At 35.0% G+C, this 21,575-nt stretch overlaps 1 protein-coding gene across 5 annotated transcripts in view; it reads left to right on the top strand.

Moving 5' to 3' along the window:
• POT1 (protection of telomeres 1) overlaps positions 1-21,575 on the top strand; it is an 85,835-nt gene that overhangs the window by 47,133 nt on the left and 17,127 nt on the right. For all 5 annotated transcript variants that reach the window (XM_077857190.1, XM_077857191.1, XM_077857189.1 and 2 more), the window contains 4 exons: positions 9,444-9,599; positions 14,725-14,894; positions 15,964-16,052; positions 20,431-20,487. In XM_077857190.1, the coding sequence (XP_077713316.1) occupies positions 9,444-9,599; positions 14,725-14,894; positions 15,964-16,052; positions 20,431-20,487 (472 nt within the window). The remainder of the gene's footprint in view (positions 1-9,443; positions 9,600-14,724; positions 14,895-15,963; positions 16,053-20,430; positions 20,488-21,575) is intronic.

The following is a 21,575-nucleotide window of genomic DNA, read 5'->3' as shown; positions in this document are numbered from 1 at the left end:
TGTCTGATGTTAATCCTCACCTACTCATCCTAGGCAGGATGCATTTAAACAAACACTGCTTCACCTCTGCTCCTATGGTTATTTCTTTAGCTTCTGACTCTTTGAAACAATAGGACAAGAAACAATACAGAGGCACAAGTATTGGACAAGTATTGGGTTTACCTTAATTATCATTTATAACTTGCTCTTATTAAGGAATGGGGAAGATAGAAATCCCTGAATAAAAGATGAAGTTTTTTAAAGTTGTAAGTACTCTGAAAAAAATTAATTGCGTGCTATAAAAAAGTTAAGTCAAGTATGACATCTGAAGTTAAAGCAAAGTAAAATCATCCAAAGTTAGAAGGAATCATAGGTCAGCCAGTTATAGTTTCTGCCCAAAGTGACATTCTTAACAAATGAGCTTTTGTTAATCACTGAATGTTTCTGATGACAAGTAATCTATTGTGCAGAGTATACCCCCATCTTTTGACTGCTGGGTTAGAAAATTCTTAAATTCTGAGATATAATCTGCAGCCTTTTAGCTGACATGGCTGAATCTGCATTCACTCTAAAGCAACAAAACATATGCCTGCATCCCATTTTTATAGATAGCCATTTCACATAAGTGAAAACAGCTTTCATGTCGATGTTATTTTAGAATACAGCATTCAGAAGTGAATGTAAGAATTTCTTGAGGACAATTTAAAATAAATCTCAGAAGTCTGTATACTCTTTGACTCAACAATTTTCTTTCTCTAAATTTATTTTTGTAAGTTTTCTAAGTTTATTTTGTAAATATGGAAAATTGCATTTAAAAGAATATTCTTATATTTCTTACAGTAATAAAAATTGGAAAAATTCATTAACAATAGAATTATGTGAAGTAATGTATTATATAATACTCTTTCAATAAAATGACATTGTAGGCATAGTTATTAATATGGATATTCATAATTCTACTTGGCAATTAATGCAATTTTATTTACATACTAAAATGTATTATATGCATAGTAAAAATACATTAAGAAGAATATATAGCAATATTTTTACTCATGTTATCTCTAGGAAGTCAAATTTTGAGTGATTTTTTTTTCTGAAATTGATTTTCCTATCACATACCAGAAATAACTTTTTAAATTATGTTTTAAACACAAAAAGAGCCAGACATTACTCCAAGGTGAGGTATGGAAAGCATGAAATGTAACAATTATTTCCTGTCTCATCCTGGATATGATAGTAGTACAGTTTCCTTTATTAGTAACTATGATACTAATTTAATTATTCTTATAGACATGTTTTACCAGTAACACATTAAAACAATTATACACTGTAATCCAGTTTATTTTTAGAAATCAGAAATGATTATTTTTAAAGAAAACTATAATCCTCTTTGTGAATGTTAAATATATTTGTGAAAATGTTTAGCAAAATAGAAGTATGCCTCCTTAACTTGATAAACAATTTCTCCTGTAAATTAATCAAAATGTTTAGTGGTAAAATTCTGTCAGTAATGCCAGGAACAAGACAAAAATACCCACTATTTCTCTGTTACATTGTTCAGGAAATCTCAAGAATTCACTAAGATTAAAAAAAAATGGAGTTATAACTCTCTTTAAAAGAATGAAAAAAAAAAAAATCAGTACTTTTAAGATGTAAAAACCCAAACAATGAACTGAAAAGCTTTTTGGATTAATAAAATTATTCATTGACATAGCTGATTTAAAACATTAGTGAAATACAGCTTTGCTCCATATTAATAACAAATAGAACATATAATTGAGCAAAAGTTCTTTCAACATCGCAGTGACTGTAAAACAAGACAGTTATAGCAAGAAAGCCCTGAACGTCTGTGAAGAAAACTAGAGGCTCGGGCAGAGGAAGAGGCTCCGCGGAGGGGGCTGCGCGGTTCCAGGAGCAGCTCGGAGGGGCTCGGGCGGCGGCTCCGCGGAGGGGGCTGCGCGGCCCGGGAGCGCGAATCCACCAGCGCAGGCTCCGGAGCACAGGGCGCCGGGACACAGCCCAGGATCCCGCCTCCCCCGGGACAGGCAGAGGCCGGGAGGGCCCAGGACAGCGAGGACGCTCCTGCCCCAGCTGAGCAGAGCAGCGGCCCCGCCCGGGAGCCTCCAGGCCCTGCAGACGGAGTTCCTGCCGGAGCTGAATCCAGGTTTCCAGAGCTGCCCCGCCACTGGGGCTGTTCCTCCTGCGGCCTCACGGGGTAAACAACCCCCACTGAGCCCTGCACCAGGCAGGGGCACAGCAGCTCCCCCAACTGCTAACACCTGAGAATCAGCACAGCAGGCCCCTCCCCCAGAACACCAGCTAGACTGACTGACAACTTCCAGGAGAAGCCAAGGGACTTAAAGTACACAGAATCAGAAGATACTCCCCGGTGGTTCTTTTTTTGTTTGTTTCTTTTTGTTTTTGTTTTTGTTTTTGTTTTGTTTTGCTTTTTGATTTGTTTCCTTCCCCCACCCCCTTTTTTTCTCCTTTCTTTTTCTTTCCCTTTTTCTTCTTCTTTTTTTTTTTTTTTTCTCTTTCGTTTTTTTTTCTTTTTCTTCCCTTTTTTTTTCTCTTTCTCTTTTCTTTCCTTCTTTCTCTCCTCTCTTTTTCTCTTTTTCCCAATACAACTTGCTTTTGGCCACTCTGCACTGAGCAAAATGACTAGAAGGAAAACCTCACCTCAAAAGAAAGAATCAGAAACAGTCCTCTCTCCCACAGAGTTACAAAATCTGGATTACAATTCAATGTCAGAAAGCCAATTCAGAAGCACTATTATACAGCTACTGGTGGCTCTAGAAAAAAGTATAAAGGACTCAAGAGACTTCATGACTGCAGAATTTAGAGCTAATCAGGCAGAAATTAAAAACCAATTGAATGAGATGCAATCCAAACTAGAAGTCCTAACGACGAGGGTTAACGAGGTGGAAGAACGAGTGAGTGACCTAGAAGACAAGTTGACAGCAAAGAGGGAAACTGAGGAAAAAAGAGACAAACAATTAAAAGACCATGAAGATAGATTAAGGGAAATAAACGACAGCCTGAGGAAGAAAAACCTACGTTTAATTGGGGTTCCCGAGGGCGCCGAAAGGGACAGAGGGCCAGAATATGTATTTGAACAAATTCTAGCTGAAAACTTTCCTAATCTGGGAAGGGAAACAGGCATTCAGATCCAGGAAATAGAGAGATCCCCCCCTAAAATCAATAAAAACCGTTCAACACCTCGACATTTAATTGTGAAGCTTGCAAATTCCAAAGATAAGGAGAAGATCCTTAAAGCAGCAAGAGACCAGAAATCCCTGACTTTTATGGGGAGGAGTATTAGGGTAACAGCAGACCTCTCCACAGAGACCTGGCAGGCCAGAAAGGGCTGGCAGGATATATTCAGGGTCCTAAATGAAAAGAACATGCAACCAAGAATACTTTATCCAGCAAGGCTCTCATTCAAAATGGAAGGAGAGATAAAGAGCTTCCAAGACAGGCAGCAACTAAAAGAATATGTGACCTCCAAACCAGCTCTGCAAGAAATTTTAAGGGGGCCTCTTAAAATTCCCCTTTAAGAAGAAGTTCAGTGGAACAGTCCACAAAAACAAAGACTGAATAGATATCATGATGACACTAAACTCATATCTCTCAATAGTAACTCTGAACGTGAACGGGCTTAATGACCCCATCAAAAGGCGCAGGGTTTCAGACTGGATAAAAAAGCAGGACCCATCTATTTGCTGTCTACAAGAGACTCATTTTAGACAGAAGGACACCTACAGCCTGAAAATAAAAGGTTGGAGAACCATTTACCATTCGAATGGTCCTCAAAAGAAAGCAGGGGTAGCCATCCTTATATCAGATAAACTAAAATTTACCCCAAAGACTGTAGTGAGAGATGAAGAGGGACACTATATCATACTTAAAGGATCTATTCAACAAGAGGACTTAACAATCCTCAATATATATGCTCCAAATGTGGGAGCTGCCAAATATATAAATCAATTATTAACCAAAGTGAAGAAATACTTAGATAATAATACACTTATACTTGGTGACTTCAATCTAGCTCTTTCTATACTCGATAGGTCTTCTAAGCAAAACATCTCCAAAGAAACGAGAGCTTTAAATGATACACTGGACCAGATGGATTTCACAGATATCTACAGAACTTTACATCCAAACTCAACTGAATACACATTCTTCTCAAGCGCACATGGAACTTTCTCCAGAATAGACCACATATTGGGTCACAAATCGGGTCTGAACCGATACCAAAAGATTGGGATTGTCCCCTGCATATTCTCGGACCATAATGCCTTGAAATTAGAACTAAATCACAACAAGAAGTTTGGAAGGACCTCAAACACATGGAGGTTAAGGACCATCCTGCTAAAAGATAAAAGGGTCAACCAGGAAATTAAGGAAGAATTAAAAAGATTCATGGAAACTAATGAGAATGAAGATACAACCGTTCAAAATCTTTGGGATGCAGCAAAAGCAGTCCTAAGGGGGAAATACATCGCAATACAAGCATCCATTCAAAAACTGGAAAGAACTCAAATACAAAAGCTGACCTTACACATAAAGGAGCTAGAGAAAAAACAGCAAATAGATCCTACACCCAAGAGAAGAAGGGAGCTACTAAAGATTCGAGCAGAACTCAACGAAATCGAGACCAGAAGAACTGTGGAACAGATCAACAGAACCAGGAGTTGGTTCTTTGAAAGAATTAATAAGATAGATAAACCATTAGCCAGCCTTATTAAAAAGAAGAGAGAGAAGACTCAAATTAATAAAATCATGAATGAGAAAGGAGAGATCACTACCAACACCAAGGAAATACAAACGATTTTAAAAACATATTATGAACAGCTATACGCCAATAAATTAGGCAATCTAGAAGAAATGGACGCATTCCTGGAAAGCCACAAACTACCAAAACTGGAACAGGAAGAAATAGAAAACCTGAACAGGCCAATAACCAGGGAGGAAATTGAAGCAGTCATCAAAAACCTCCCAAGACACAAGAGTCCAGGGCCAGATGGCTTCCCAGGAGAATTTTATCAAACGTTTAAAGAAGAAATCATACCTATTCTCCTAAAGCTGTTTGGAAAGATAGAAAGAGATGGAGTACTTCCAAATTCGTTCTATGAGGCCAGCATCACCTTAATTCCAAAACCAGACAAAGACCCCACCAAAAAGGAGAATTACAGACCAATATCCCTGATGAACATGGATGCAAAAATTCTCAACAAGATACTGGCCAATAGGATCCAACAGTACATTAAGAAAATTATTCACCATGACCAAGTAGGATTTATCCCTGGGACACAAGGCTGGTTCAACACCCGTAAAACAATCAATGTGATTCATCATATCAGCAAGAGAAAAACCAAGAACCATATGATCCTCTCATTGGATGCAGAGAAAGCATTTGACAAAATACAGCATCCATTCCTGATCAAAACTCTTCAGAGTGTAGGGATAGAGGGAACATTCCTCGACATCTTAAAAGCCATCTATGAAAAGCCCACAGCAAATATCATTCTCAATGGGGAAGCACTGGGAGCCTTTCCCCTAAGATCAGGAACAAGACAGGGATGTCCACTCTCACCACTGCTATTCAACATAGTACTGGAAGTCCTAGCCTCAGCAATCAGACAACAAAAAGACATTAAAGGCATTCAAATTGGCAAAGAAGAAGTCAAACTCTCCCTCTTCGCCGATGACATGATACTCTACATAGAAAACCCAAAAGTCTCCACCCCAAGATTGCTAGAACTCATACAGCAATTCGGTAGCGTGGCAGGATACAAAATCAATGCCCAGAAGTCAGTGGCATTTCTATACACTAACAATGAGACTGAAGAAAGAGAAATTAAGGAGTCAATCCCATTTACAATTGCACCCAAAAGCATAAGATACCTAGGAATAAACCTCACCAAAGATGTAAAGGATCTATACCCTCAAAACTATAGAACACTTCTGAAAGAAATTGAGGAAGACACAAAGAGATGGAAAAATATTCCATGCTCATGGATTGGCAGAATTAATATTGTGAAAATGTCAATGTTACCCAGGGCAATATACACGTTTAATGCAATCCCTATCAAAATACCATGGACTTTCTTCAGAGAGTTAGAACAAATTATTTTAAGATTTGTGTGGAATCAGAAAAGACCCCGAATAGCCAGGGGAATTTTAAAAAAGAAAACCATATCTGGGGGCATCACAATGCCAGATTTCAGGTTGTACTACAAAGCTGTGGTCATCAAGACAGTGTGGTACTGGCACAAAAACAGACACATAGATCAGTGGAACAGAGTAGAGAATCCAGAAGTGGACCCTGAACTTTATGGGCAACTAATATTCGATAAAGGAGGAAAGACTACCCATTGGAAGAAAGACAGTCTCTTCAATAAATGGTGCTGGGAAAATTGGACATCCACATGCAGAAGAATGAAACTAGACCACTCTCTTTCACCATACACAAAGATAAACTCAAAATGGATGAAAGATCTAAATGTGAGACAAGATTCCATCAAAATCCTAGAGAAGAACACAGGCAACACCCTTTTTGAACTCGGCCATAGTAACTTCTTGCAAGACACATCCACGAAGGCAAAAGAAACAAAAGCAAAAATGAACTATTGGGACCTCATCAAGATAAGAAGCTTTTGCACAGCAAAGGATACAGTCAACAAAACTCAAAGACAACCTACAGAATGGGAGAAGATATTTGCAAATGACATATCAGATAAAGGGCTAGTTTCCAAGATCTATAAAGAACTTATTAAACTCAACACCAAAGAAACAAACAATCCAATCATGAAATGGGCAAAAGACATGAACAGAAATCTCACAGAAGAAGACATAGACATGGCCAACATACACATGAGAAAATGCTCTGCATCACTTGCCATCAGGGAAATACAAATCAAAACCACAATGAGATACCACCTCACACCAGTGAGAATGGGAAAAATTAACAAGGCAGGAAACAACAAATGTTGGAGGGGATGTGGAGAAAAGGGAACCCTCTTACACTGTTGGTGGGAATGTGAACTGGTGCAGCCACTGTGGAAAACTGTGTGGAGGTTCCTCAAACAGTTAAAAATATACCTGCCCTACGACCCAGCAATTGCACTGTTGGGGATTTACCCCAAAGATACAAATGCAATGAAACGCTGGGACACCTGCACCCCGATGTTTCTAGCAGCAATGGCCACGATAGCCAAACTGTGGAAGGAGCCTCGGTGTCCAACGAAAGATGAATGGATAAAGAAGATGTGGTTTATGTATACAATGGAATATTACTCAGCTATTAGAAATGACAAATACCCACCATTTGCTTTAACGTGGATGGAACTGGAGGGTATTATGCTGAGTGAAGTAAGTCAGTCGGAGAAGGACAAACATTATATGTTCTCATTCATTTGGGGAATATAAATAATAGTGAAAGGGAAAATAAGGGAAGGGAGAAGAAATGTGTGGGAAATATCAGAAAGGGAGACAGAACATAAAGACTGCTAACTCTGGGAAAGGAACTAGGGGTGGTAGAAGGGGAGGAGGGCGGGGGGTGGGAGTGAATGGGTGACGGGCACTGGGTGTTATTCTGTATGTTAGTAAATTGAACACCAATAAAAAAAAAAAAAAAAAAAAAAGAGGTAATTAAGTTAAAATGAGGTCATTAAAGTAAGCCCTAATCCAATGAAGACTGCTGTTATTATGACAAAACATGAAAAGACACACACAGAGGGAAAAACTATACGAAGAGAGGCAGAATACAGCCATCCACAAGACAAGGAGAGAAGCCTTTGAAGAAACCAGCTCTGCTGACACCTTGGTGTCAGAATTTCGGCCTTCATAATTATGAGAAAATAAACTTTTGTTGTTTCAAAAAAAAAAAAAAAAAAAAAAAAAAAAAAGAAAACTAGAAAGATTTACTGAGGAGCATAAAAGAAAAGTTAGGACTACTAAAAGATTTTTTATTCTTTTTTAAAGTGTTTGTTTTTTTTTAATGAAGTGCTCTTTTTGTTATAACTGTATTTATTGAATTGACAGTGGTTCTGAAATTTACTAGAAACACTAAATGATCAAGAATAAGACAAGAAAAACTTGACAAAGAAAACTCGGTTGTTTTCTACCATATCAGATATCAAAGCATATTGTTCAATTACATTAATTAAGTTTATAGTAAAACTGATGAAAAGATTGGGACCCTCAGAAACAATCTTACACTATACGTATAATATATGCATGATAAAAATAACATTAAAAATCATTTCAAATTGATAGGTTGTTAAATAGTGATTATTACCTGTTTTGAAAAAAGAATCAGATCTATATATAATACATAATTTCTAACAGATTAAGTTTTGATACAAAATTACAAAAGTTCCAGAAGTCATTAAAAAACAAAGCAAGACTGGGTTGTAAGTGATTAAAACTGAAGCATAAAAGCAATGTAGCTACACTGCTCTCTCAGCTCCTCCCCCAAAAGACTGGTAGATTTGTCTGTAAAGCTATTTTAAAGTCATAAAAACAGTAACACAAAATGAAAGAACAAATTCCAAGTGGAGACAAATGTTTGTGACATATAAGTGTTCCAAAGTGTTTGTCCTAGTTCTTTGAATAATCTAGGGAACAGTGAGTGACCCAGACTCAATGATTGTTTATTTGAAACTTGGCCTAGTCACCAGCGTTATTGAATACTTCCTCTGTAAGTGGACACGGGCAGACAAGAACTCTGTAGAAATATAGTGTTTTCTGTTTAGCGAGCCTGTTTCTCTTGCCTAGCCAAATTTCTTACATACAGAGGGATTCTTACCTCATGCCAGATGTCTTTTGTCATGCCCTTCTATAACAAAGGGCCTAGCACAGCACAGGCTAGCTTGCATCTTAAGGATGGCATGGTGCATATTTACTCATCCTGTGCCCTGTTGCATCCTTATCTCAACATAGCTTACATAGCAGTTCAGTATATCTTTTCCTTTTCCAGCACCCATGCGTTTCATTCATTTGTATTCATAATCTCTGATATAAACAGAATGTTCCTATCTGTACTTTTAAAGGCCTTTTCCAAAATAGAACAAAGTAAAAAAATGAGCGAAGTTTAGGAAACATTCCTAAAAGTTAGGGATTCATACTTAAGAAAATGAGCAGATATAGTCATAAAGGTTTGTATGTAAGATGGTAAAAAGATAAATTCAACAATATGTTAATACTTTTTTCTAAGCAATATGAATTTCTTTCTTCTTTGTATTTTCTACATGTCCTATATCTATGTAGTCCTTTTACATAGATAGTCCTTTTATATACATGTTATCAGAACATACACCATATTTAAGGTTTAGCAGATATTTGAAAGAATACATTTAATTACTTTTAAGTTATGTTATCAGCAAATAAAATTCTTCTAAAAGTCTCCACAGTTACACAAAAAGATCCTTAAACTTTGCTCTACTCTGTTATGGCAGGTATGGGATGGCACCAGGACCCCGTTCCCATCATGGAGAGTCTTAATACAAGACCTTGTACTTGAAGGAGATTTAAGTCATATCCATCGGCTGCAGAATCTGACAGTGGACATTTTAGTCTATGATAATCATGTTCAAGTGGCAAAATCTCTAAAGGTGATGTTGGTAGCAAATGTTTGCTCTTTTTGTTTTTACAGATGGGTAAATCACATTTACAGATATTTGAGGTCTAGAAATTAACTTTAATTTTTAATGTGTAAAATATATTGAAAATAAATTATTAGGGCAGCCCCGGTGGCGCAGCGGTTTAGCACCGCCTGCAGCCCGGGGTGTGATCCTGGAGACCTGGGATCGAGTCCCACATCGGGCTCTCTGCATGGTGCCTGCTTCTCCCTCTGCCTGTGTCTCTGCCTCTCTCTCTCTAGCTGTGTCTCTATGAATAAATAAATAAAATCTTTTAAAAAAAATAATTAGAAGATGCATTAAGTTATAGTGTCTTAACTTATTGAAATTATGAAGAATATTTCTTGAATATTTTAAAGCTGTACACAGTTTTACTATAAAAATAGGAAAAATTTTATTGTACGAAATTGTATAAAAAACTTGTAAGCTTAAATGTTAAGCTTTATTAATTGGTTTTTCAAAATCTAGCCTACAACTTTGTACTCATTATTTTAATAAATTGTTAATCCACTTCTAATATATATCATAAATTATATTTTTGTACTGTACAGTTTTTTAGAATTTGCTCACTGCTTCTGAGTTATTTTTTAGGTAAAAGTGAACTTCGGATATGGCACTTCTTGATTATTACTATTGGGAATATTTTATTTTTTTTAATGCAGATATCTTTTCTAGCAACAAATGGCATCATTAATAACAATAGTAATGTTTGGTAAGCACATCATATATATTTAGCACTATCCTGTGTAGTTGGTCACCATTGTCACCATTCCTATTTTACAAATTAGAAAACCGAGCAAGTTTTTTTAATAAAGAATAGTTAAGGTAATCTTAAGCCCAAGATTTCATGGCTATGTGGATGAAGCCAGTATTTGAATCTAGTTGTTGCATCCAAAGCCAGTCCTTTTAAAGCAGTATAAAGAAATGATTTCTGTTTATTGCAAATAGTTTCCATTCTACCTTTAGGGAATTATACAACCTACTTATAGAAAGTTATATGGCCCGCTTATCGGACAAAAACAGTAAAAGTGAATTGCAGTTGTTTTAGATCTGAATTTTATGCCCTGTTTTCCCTTGTAAATAAATGTTCTTGGAAAAGGAAATAGTTCCTCCTACACTGCATTACAAATAAGCCCATCCAACTCAAGTCAATAAATTTAGGTTAAAGTGAGGAAAGTGATAACTGAACTTTCTTGTCCTTTGTGTGTGTGTACATGTTTTCATACCTAAATATCAAGAGAAAATTGGCTTTTGAAAATACATGTTTTGCTGCTTTTCCCTGATTTTCTCTACACGGATTACTTTATTTTAAAAATAAATGTAATGATAAAGCTAACTCAAAGTCTTTTAAATGCAGATAGAGTTCTGGGGCACCTGGGCGGCTCAGTTGGTTAAACATCTGTCTTGGGATCTCAGGGTCCTGCAGTAGATCCCTGCTCAGTAGGGAGTCTGTTTCTCCCTCTGCTTACGCCCCACCCACCGCCTCGTTCTCACTCTGTCTCAAATAAAATAAATAAAATCTTAAAAAAAATATATAGAGTTCTTATGAATGAAAAAGGTTTACATTTTCTGTTAAATTCTACTTTCACAATGTAATTCCCTTCTCTCTTTATGCTGCTTTTATAGGTCTTTCTGTTATCCCCCCTTGCTTGTCCTGATTTCCTTGTCTAAGTTATTGAATACCGCCTAGCACAGTGTTTTCCTTTTAGTAAGGATGAAGTGAATAATATCTGCTAGTAGTGAATGAATCAGTGAGCACTGAATTTTCAAATTTTTATTCAGCTCCCTTTCTGTCTGCTTTATCTCACCCACTAGAGGGTGCTCTGAGCACACATTATTAGAAATATAGTACACTTCATCTTTTTCAAAAGATATCATAACATCATATTATTTATCTGCAATGTAATAGGAAAATGAAAAGGATTTTCTCTGTGTAAGTAATGCATCTGTTGGCTTTTATTAAATGTATATTGACATCCCATTTTATTTGTTCTAAGACAACCATTTGATATTAATTTAAGAAATCTCCAGAGTTAGATGACCTTGATATAAATGAATTCTTATCAGCACTAAGTGACAACTGTTTGAAATTGATACTGAAATACATGGAACATATTTTTATTGAATAGGAACAGGGAAAAAATATTTTTTAATAAAATAGTTAAGGCAATCTTAAAGAATAATTGTCTTTTATATATAATACATTTTATAATTGAAATTGTCTTTAACATTTCTCCTAAATTTTGCTTTTTAAAAGTGTTACACAAGCATACATGCACAAACCCACATATATATGGGCACACATGCATGCGCACGCGCACACACACACACACAAACTTCCAATTCAAAGTTTTTGTCTAGAAATTAAAGCAGTGTATTCCCAATCATTAGTCTTATCCTGACACAATTTAAAAGTAATTATAAAAAATATATAGTCTTAATTATTTTTTAGCCTTCAGTGTCCCAAGAGCTGACTCTCAGTTCAACTGATTGTTTTCAGACATACGCAGGTAATTAAAACGTTAAACTTAAACGGAATTTCTTGAGAGTTTGTGGAAGATTAAAATTATTTCTAAAGGGATAGCAATTTCTTGATAGCTATATTTGCTTTATTTTTTATGTTTACTGAAATGGACTTTTATCACAATTTTTGAAAGTATATTTTTATAATTTTTGATTATGACTCACATTTTTAGAATCTTACCACATTACTGACAAGATGAGGCAATATGTATCTATTATAGTAGAGCATCTGGCACATTTCATAGTATATTTAGCAAGCTTAAAAAAAATACAATGCTGCCTCCAGAAGGAATTTCTGGAAATAACAGTTTGTCATCTTGATAGGCTATTTATATAAATAAATTCTTTCTTAATCTTTACTGTTTTATTATGAAAGACAGTAGTAGAAAAGTTAATGCAATAAATACCCATGTGCATGTCATCTAAACTTAACATTTTTAAATGTTTTTGCCACACTAATTTCAGGTACTTTTAATTTTTAGGACATAAATCTCTACATTTTGAATCTTCTTTGTACGTCTGTTCATTCTAAATTTTGCTCCCTAGTATCTTCTTTCTTTTTATCCTAATATGTAGGTATGTACACATGTTTATTATACTTTTATGTATTCATCTCTGAAAAATGCATATGGAATATGTATTACTCTGTAATTTGCTTTCTTTCTTTGATGTTATACTTTTAAGATCTATCCATGTTCATATATGTGTTTGCATTAATACCACAGGGTCTTAATTATTACAGCTTTATTTTTATTTTTTATAGCTTAGTCTTTAAATGATATTCTGTAGATCAAGCAAACTTCCTCCCCACCCCAGTTTAGTCTTCAAACTTGACTTGTGCTTCATATCCATATACATTTTCAGATCAGCTTTTCAAATTCCATTAAAGACCGTGGAGATTTTGATTGAAATTACACTGATTTTAAAGATTAATTCATTGGGGGAGGATTGCTATCTTTATAATGTTGAAACTTTTCATTTATGAATATGATATCTTTCTCCACGTGTTTAGGGATTTTATTTATTTGACAGAGAGAAAGAAAGCACAAGCAGGTGGAGTGGCAGGGACAGGAAGAAGCAGGCTCCCTGCTGAGCAGAAAGTTGGAAGCAGGGCTCGGATCCCAGGACCCCAGGATCATAACCTGAGCTGAAGGCAGACGCTTAACAGACCAAGCCACCCAGGCGCCCCTAAACTTTTTTTTATATCTATACAGAGCATTTTATTTAGAGGGAGGTGGTTTTTAATTTTTTTTTTTTTAACTATATCTTCCCAAAACTTGGGTCTGGAACTCATGACCCTAAGATTAAGAGTCACAAGCTATACTGACTGAGCCAGCCACATACCCGCATGTGTTTCGGCCCATTTTCAGTGCTTTGTATAAACATGTCCTGTATTAGTGTATAACCTATATTTAAAAAGAATCATAGAATAATAAACGTTGGAAAGAGTGAGATAAAAGTGAATAGAAGTAGACTGATTTTTTTTTCCAGTATCATACTTTGGAGACCATGAGGAAAATCAGTTTTCTCTTTTATTTTTTGCTTTCTGTATTTTCCTTCTCTGACTTTTTACCCTGCTCCCCTGCAGGGTAGATGTCAGTGGAAGAATCAGAGACAAAAAGACCTAAATCCCTACCTCCTCCTCACAAAAACATGACTGACAGGAAAAAAAGTTATATAGCTTCTTCCTTTGAGTAGGTGTCAATTTCTTTGATAAACATTCTGCATCTGTCATTTTAAGTCTTCTACGTTAAAAGAATATCAAATACTCTATAAAGACATTTTTAAGACTAAACAAGACCTCTAAAATTACGGAACATTTAGTTCAAAATTATAATGGTTTAATCTTGTATTTGAACTCATTTTAGAATGTGTTTCACGTTATGGTGTAAAGACTCAGTGCTTATTACAAAAGTTTTCTTTCCATAAAACTTGTGGACTAGGGGGATATTTTTATTACATTAAAAAATTTTCTAGTATTTGCATAATGAGAGTATTTTAGCAATTGTATTTAATTAAATCTTACCTTTAAGTAGCTAAAACAAGTTATTTTCAGAAGACTCAGTTTTCTAAATTAAATAGAGGGCTTGAGTTTGATTTACGTAGTGGGTTTCTTAACTATTGTATTTTATCAATGCTAAGACTCAATCTTATGTCACACTTGAATATCTCAGACATGGATATATGTCTTCCATTTGAAAAAAACATATATAGACAGATATATATGAATATATATATATATATATATGCACTTACATATTTAATGTAGATGTATATCCATGGGTCTAGGTATACATATATACATGCATATATATATATACACACACGTGCGTACATTTGTATATATACATACATGTGCGTGTGCACATCACACACGAACGAACACATGTTTTAGTTTTGATACAGTGTCCTTGGGGTGATACTCTGTACACACCAGGATAACATACCAGGATTCTTTCTGATTAGTCAGCATTCCTGATTATTGGTCTTATGCCCCATTTTGGCTAAGTATTTTATATATCAGAAATTGTTTGATTTTTCTTCATTTTCTAAATAACAAATAATGTATTTTTAGGTTGGAAGCTTTCTTAGAATTTATAGCCTCCATACCAAACTTCAGTCACTGAATTCAGAGAACCAGGCAACGTTGTTAGCTCTAGAGTTTCATCTCCATGGGGGTACCAGTTACGGCCGGGGAATCAGAGTCTTGCCAGAGAGTAACTCTGATGTGGATCAACTGAAAAAGTAAGCATATCATATGCCTATTTAGAAATTTCAAATAAGGTATTAATTAAGCTGATTTCCAAGATGCTGTTGTTCTAGATTGGGGCAGATGGATCCAATGAGTTCTTTGTAATTGATCCTCATAATCTACTGTGCCAGTTATCCATTTGTTTAAATAGATGAACCAAATGAAACAGAAGTTAAATGATTGTAAGTTCAAATAGATAAGTAGTAGCAGAGCCCGGCAGGGTATTGTGTATGGTTTCCAGTAGTGACTTGTGCACTTATATCTACAGTGTGCTTATGCTCTTTTTCCACCATTTGGCACATTTCCCAAGTATACCAACAAACAGTTGAAATTGGAGCTTAGCTAAAGTTTGGAAAACTTGATACATATCTAGAATTCCAGACATACTTAATCCTGCCATGAAAGAATATTACCTTTTTAAAGTGCTTATGACTGATAAAACAGGTGACAGAAATGTTTTGGAGTATCCTATTTTAAAAACTTACAGATGTGCCCAGGAAGTGAATTGTGTCTTAAGTCCTGCTACACATGCAGCTCTCATTTTTGTAAAGTATCTCTACTGCTCACTGTGTACAATATTCTGGATAAGTAACTAAGTAAACCCATTTGGTAAGTTGAAATGAAGGAATATTTCTAAGTTTTAATATGTTGAAATCAGTATGACTTTTAAAACCAATAAGCTATTTTTATAATCCTGTATCAGTTTTACTTCTTTATTTCTCATATTGCCATATATAGAGCACAATATTTCACTTTTTGATTCTGGAATGAGATTGTTTTGACAGAATGCCATCATTAAATTCCCAGTTAATTTTTGTTTGCAGCATTTCATCATCATGTTGTTTTACTCCTATCTCTCGAGGATCAGATTTTTTAAACGTGGGGGACCTTAGAACCTCAGATAGTCTGAGGAAAGCTGTAGACCTTCTACTGAAGAAGATACACACACACATAATTTTTTACACAATTTTAGTGATTTCTTGTTTTCTAAGAATAGAATTAAACTAGTCATATTGACTATTTTATGCAATTTGATGTGAAATTATGTTCTTTCAATTACAGGGTTTTAGAATCTGCAGATTTGACAGCCAGTCAGTGTTCCGATGCTATATGTCATTCAGAACAGGAGGACAGCCTTCGGACTCTTTCGAGTAAGGACAGTGTTTAATGTTAACGGTTTAATCTTTGCTAAGTAAAATGGCTTTATCAGTATTCTCTTTTTTAATACTTTCCTATCTCTGCCTAGCTTTTTTTGTTAAATCCGTATTCATTGTAAAGGAACAGGCTAAATCTATTATCTGTATCCTGTGCAGAGGTTAACATTATTTCTCCCTTAATTATTTAATTGCATTTTCAAATTGGGATGATATATACTGATTGGTGGTATATGTAGTATTTATGTATATATGTTTATATGTGTGTATATATGTATACATATGTGTGATACATATGTGTGTTTGTATATTCATTAAAATTCTGTATTTCCTAGGCAACCACTTTGTCAGTTTCTAAAATGAACGGTGATTGTTTTTGCTATTTTATTTCAAAAAGCTAGATTATTTTTTGATCACACATATTTTAGATATACACATGGTTCCCGGTCTTTTTTTTTTTTTTTTTTTTTTTTAATTTTATTTATTCACGAAAGACAGAGGCAGAGACAGAGACAAAAGCAAGATGCAGGCTCCCTGTGGGGAACCTAATGTGGGACTCAATCCCAGGACTCTGGGATCACGCCCTGAGCTGAAGGCAGATGCTCAACACTGAGCCACCCAGGTAACCCTGATTCCCAATCTTTATCAAGTTCATCAGGTACCTAGTTGCAAGATCTTAAATATATGGTTCTGTATTTATATTATTGTCTACCTGAAAGGTGACAGTTCAAGTCTAAATTTTAAAAATCTGTAAGATTTAAAAAAAAAAAAAAAACTGTAAGATTTTCTCCTTTACCATTTTGCTTTAATATCTTCTTGTACATTCTGGGACCTAGAATCTATCTCATATTTTTATCCCATATTTTTTTTTCAATCTAACTCCTTCCCTATTATGATATAAACTATTTTATGAGTATTTTCTCTTTCTATACCAGTAATGACAAGCATTAAAATTAACCTGTATTGCTTGGTGCCTACATGCATTATTATTTAATCCTAACAGCATTCCTTTCAGCTTGAAATTATTTTGTCCCTTTTACAGAAAGGTACCTGAGGCTTTGAGTGATAGGGATCATGTAATTTGCCCAGAGTTACTTAGCTATTAACTGATGGCAAAGTCAGATTCAACTACAGGTTATTTAATTTTTTGTACATATTTTAAATTTATTTCTTTATCCTGCCTTAAAACTCCACATTTCTTAGTGCCTTGGTGATGGCATTTTAGCCTGATCTGTGATTACTTAAACTCCCACTAGCAGGCTAATTTACTTTACCTGATAGTCATGTGGGGACAGCATAATTTGTAATTATCCTTTATGAAATCCCTTTTCTCCTTTTACAAAGATTTTTAAATCTTTTTTAAATTATAAAGTTAATACGTGTCATGATATCAAGTTACACAGCTTCCCCATGCCCTTGTGTCCACTCCTGAGGTCACGTTAACAGTTTAGTGTAGTGTAGTTTCTTCAACACTTTCATGCTTATACAAATATATATACACTTGTACATAAACAAACATGACTTTCCCCTCTTTAAAATATCAAAATGAGGTGCCCAGGGGATCCCTGTGTGCCTCAGCGGTTTAGTGCCTGCCTTCAGCCCAGGGGCGTGGTCCTAGAGTCCTGGGATCGAGTTCCACATCAGGCTCCCTGCATGGAGCCTGCTTCTCCCTCTGCCTGTGTCTCTGCTTCTCTCTCTCTCTCTTTCTGTATCTCTCATGAATAAATAAATAAAATCTTTAAAAAAAAAAAAAAAGAATGAGGTGCCTGATGGCTCAGTTGTTTTAGCGTATGACTCTTGATTTCATATCAGGCCTTGATCTCAGGGTTGTGAGTCAAGTCCTGTGTTGGGCTGTATGCTTTAAAAAAAAATTTTTTTTTTTACAAAAATGGGACCATACTATACAGTTGCTTTCTTTATTAGTACACACCATAGACCTATGGGCTAGTCCATGTTCCTCAAACTCATTCTTTTAATAATTACATATTTTATAATGTGAATCTAACTTTATAAATTCAGCTGTTTTTCATTTGATGGACATTCAAGTTGTTTGCAATTTTTTGCTCTTACAAACAATGCTTTAGAAACCATCCTTGAACAATTGTACATTCCTGCTTTTCTTTCTCTATAATAAACTCCTAAAAGAGGGATTGATAGATCAAGGGGTAAGCACATCTTTGTATTTTAAGAGATGCTGTCAGATTATATGACAGAATGTCATAGGATTCATATGCAAATAGCACTTGTAGGAAAATGTCCTTTCCTCACATTCTCAAGTGGTATTGGAGGTCAGCAGTGTATGTAAATTTTGACAGTTTGGCAGGTATAAGGCGATATCTTATTTAGTTTCCTTGAGTACTTGGAAACTTGAAAATACTATATATTCATAGGCCATTTTACTTCTTCTTTTTTGGTTTATCTGTTCTTATTCTTTATCTGATTTTTCTGTTGGTTTTTTTTAACCATCTTATCAGTTTGTGGGAGACCATGACTATATATTTTACACTAATCTTCATATTATTTGAATGTTTTAAAGTTTTTGCCATTATTTTCACTTCATGCAGAACAGCTGATGCTAAGTAATCAGATTCATTGAAATTATATTTTGCCAGCTTAAGATTCCATTCAGGTTCTCTTGTCATTGATTCTTATGCCATTTATTAGTGATGTTGAGAAAGAAGGACAATTAATGCATATGTTTGTGTATGATGCCACATAAATTATAGAAACATACTATGCTGTTCTATATAATAGAATGTAAGCTAAAGTAATTGCAAAATATGAGTACTTTTTAGTCTCAAATTCTTCATTTTAGAAAGCACTATTAAAACCTATTGCTACATTCATTACTTCTATTTTCTTGTTAAAGTAAAATCCTATCTTACGGTCTTCATCCAGTCATCCTGTTCAATAGAGTAAGTTTATTATCCATTTCTGTTTTCATTTCTTTCACAGTGTGTTTTTCCAAAATAATAAAAATTTTCAAACATACAGAAAAACCAAAACAGTTGTACAGTGAATACTCATATACATTCTATCTGGATTCTCTTTCTTCTGTTCTATCCTTCTGTCTTTTAATCCATCAGTCTGTCTTATATTCTGATACAATTCAAAGTTGCAGGCATAAATACACCTCCTAAACATTTTCCAATGAATATCATTAACTAGAATTCAATATTTGTTGACCCTTTTTATTTTTGGTGTAAAGTTATATGCAGTGAAATGGACAACCTGAGTGTACCAGTCCATGAGCTTTGGCTAATTCGTGGTGTAACTTGAATCCCCTTAGGGACGCCTGGGTGGCTCAGCTGTTAAGCGTCTGCCTTCAGCTCAGGGAGTGATTCTGGGATCCGGGATCGAGCCCCACATTGGGCTCCCTGCATGGAGCCTGCTTCTCCCTCTGCCTATGTCTCTGCCTCTCTCGTGAATAAATAAATAAATCTTTAAAAAATAAAATAAAATAAATCCCTTTAAAAATCTAAAACATCACCCTTGTTGCAGAAAGTTCCCTCATGCTCCTTCCCAGTCAATCATCATCCCCATTACAACCCCATAAGTTCTGATTTTTTTCTACCATAGATAATTGTGCTTCTTCCAGAATTTCAAATAAATGGAATAATATGTTACATACTCTTTTATGTACTATATGTTTTTGAAATTCATCCACATCGCATGTATTAGAGGTAGACTTTTTTTTAAAGATGAATTTCCAATCATTATACCACCATTAATTTCCTTTTTTTCTGTAAAATGCCTTGGGTGTCTTTGTCAAAAATCAAATGAGTGTAAATGTGGATTTATTTCTGGGCTTTCCAGTCAGAAGTTCTCAGTAGTATGGTGTGAGTAAACATTTGTTTCCCTCATACTAATTTCCAGTTGTTGCAGTACCAGAGTTTTGCTCTCCCTTTGGATTGCTTTGCTGCCTTTATCAAAAATGAAATGCAGGTTTATTTCTAGGCTTCCTTTGTAATTCTCTTGATAGGTGTGTGAGTCTTCATGCCAGTATCATATTACCTTGATTACTATGGCTTTATAATAAGTCTTGAATTCAAGTAGAATAAGTCCTTCAGTTTTGTTCTTTTTCAGGATTATATTTTATATTTTAGATTCTTCCCATTTATACCTGAGTGATAGAATCTCTTGTCTTTTTCTGCAGTACAGCCTCTGCAATTTTGATTAGGATTGTATTGAATCTATAGATCAATTTGGGGAGAATTGATGTCTTAACAGTTTTGAGCCTTCCAGTCCATGAACATAGCATATTTTACTCTTGTTTAGATTTTCTTCAGTTCCTGTCAGCAATTTTTCAGTGCTACATGGAATTTTTAACGGATTTTAAAATTGTTTAATTCTTTTTCCCTTCTTCTTCGTGTAGGCTCTGGATCAGTATCACTGTATGAAATAGAAAGATGTCAGCAACTATCAGCTACAAGTAAGATCAGTTCATTTTTAAAATATGAGTGTGATAGTGTGCATAATAAAATTGTCTTACCAACTAATTTGTTCCTATCTAATATTGAGAGCAGAGATCCATGAGGGCAAAAATGTATCCCTATTTATATTTTATTTCCCTACTTCATCCTAAGTGGCATAAAATGGGAACCCAGAAAGATACATGGTTTTAAATTGACTATATGTTTTAAGTCATATATCTGTAAGGTTTATAAAACATATTCCATTTAACAGTAGAGTGGGGCTTATTTTATTTTGAGAATGCAAAATATGACATAATTTTTATCTTTTCACGCTGTTCATTTAGCCATCTGCCTATAAAGGAGCTCCTTACAATATACCCCAAAACTTTAATGTTAGCAATGATAGTAAATCTGTCAGATACCTCTTTCTGTTACTTTAGCTAAGATAAAATAATTTAAGAAAAAAATATTTTTAAGCACAAGCCTGTTAAGTGAAATTCTGTATAATATACTCTTAAGAAATATGAGTTTCTCATTACTGGAGAAAGAACATACAGCTATGAAACAGAGGAAAGCTAGAAGAAAGAAGCTTATGTTGGTGTTATTGGAATAGGAAGTGTTAGTATGTATTCATGGTTTTATAGATATAGAAGTAGATGTAAATGTGTCTTTTTACGTATATATTCATATATATACAGGTGCATATGTGTAAGTATAGGTATGAACACATGTGCATATACACCCAATTCTGTCCAGCTAAAGGGCTTCAAAGTAATGGCATGGCCCAGTAGCAATGAATGTACCTAGTGCATGAATCTTGGCTGATAAATAATATTCTCCCTTAAAAGGAGTCAGGGCTGCTTATAGAAATAGCAGACTCCAGGATTAGGACAGGAGAATTATGAGTCTGGAACATCTTGTGCCAGAAGGTAAAGAAGTTCTCAGGTAATGATGGAGCATGTCAAATCTGATACAATTGGAGCATCAAAATAAAAAATACTAGTAATTGAATAAAACTGAATAAAGTAGGAATCCATTAGTCCATGTGGATAGTAAATAAAAGAACAAATGAATAATTAAATGAGATTGAATGGAAAGCTCTTAC

Source organism: Canis aureus, chromosome 18 (genome assembly GCF_053574225.1).
Source record: "Canis aureus isolate CA01 chromosome 18, VMU_Caureus_v.1.0, whole genome shotgun sequence".
NCBI classification, from domain to species: Eukaryota; Metazoa; Chordata; class Mammalia; order Carnivora; family Canidae; genus Canis; species Canis aureus.
The sequence above is the reverse complement of the archived record's forward strand: the minus strand, read 5'-3'. Positions and strand labels throughout refer to the sequence as shown.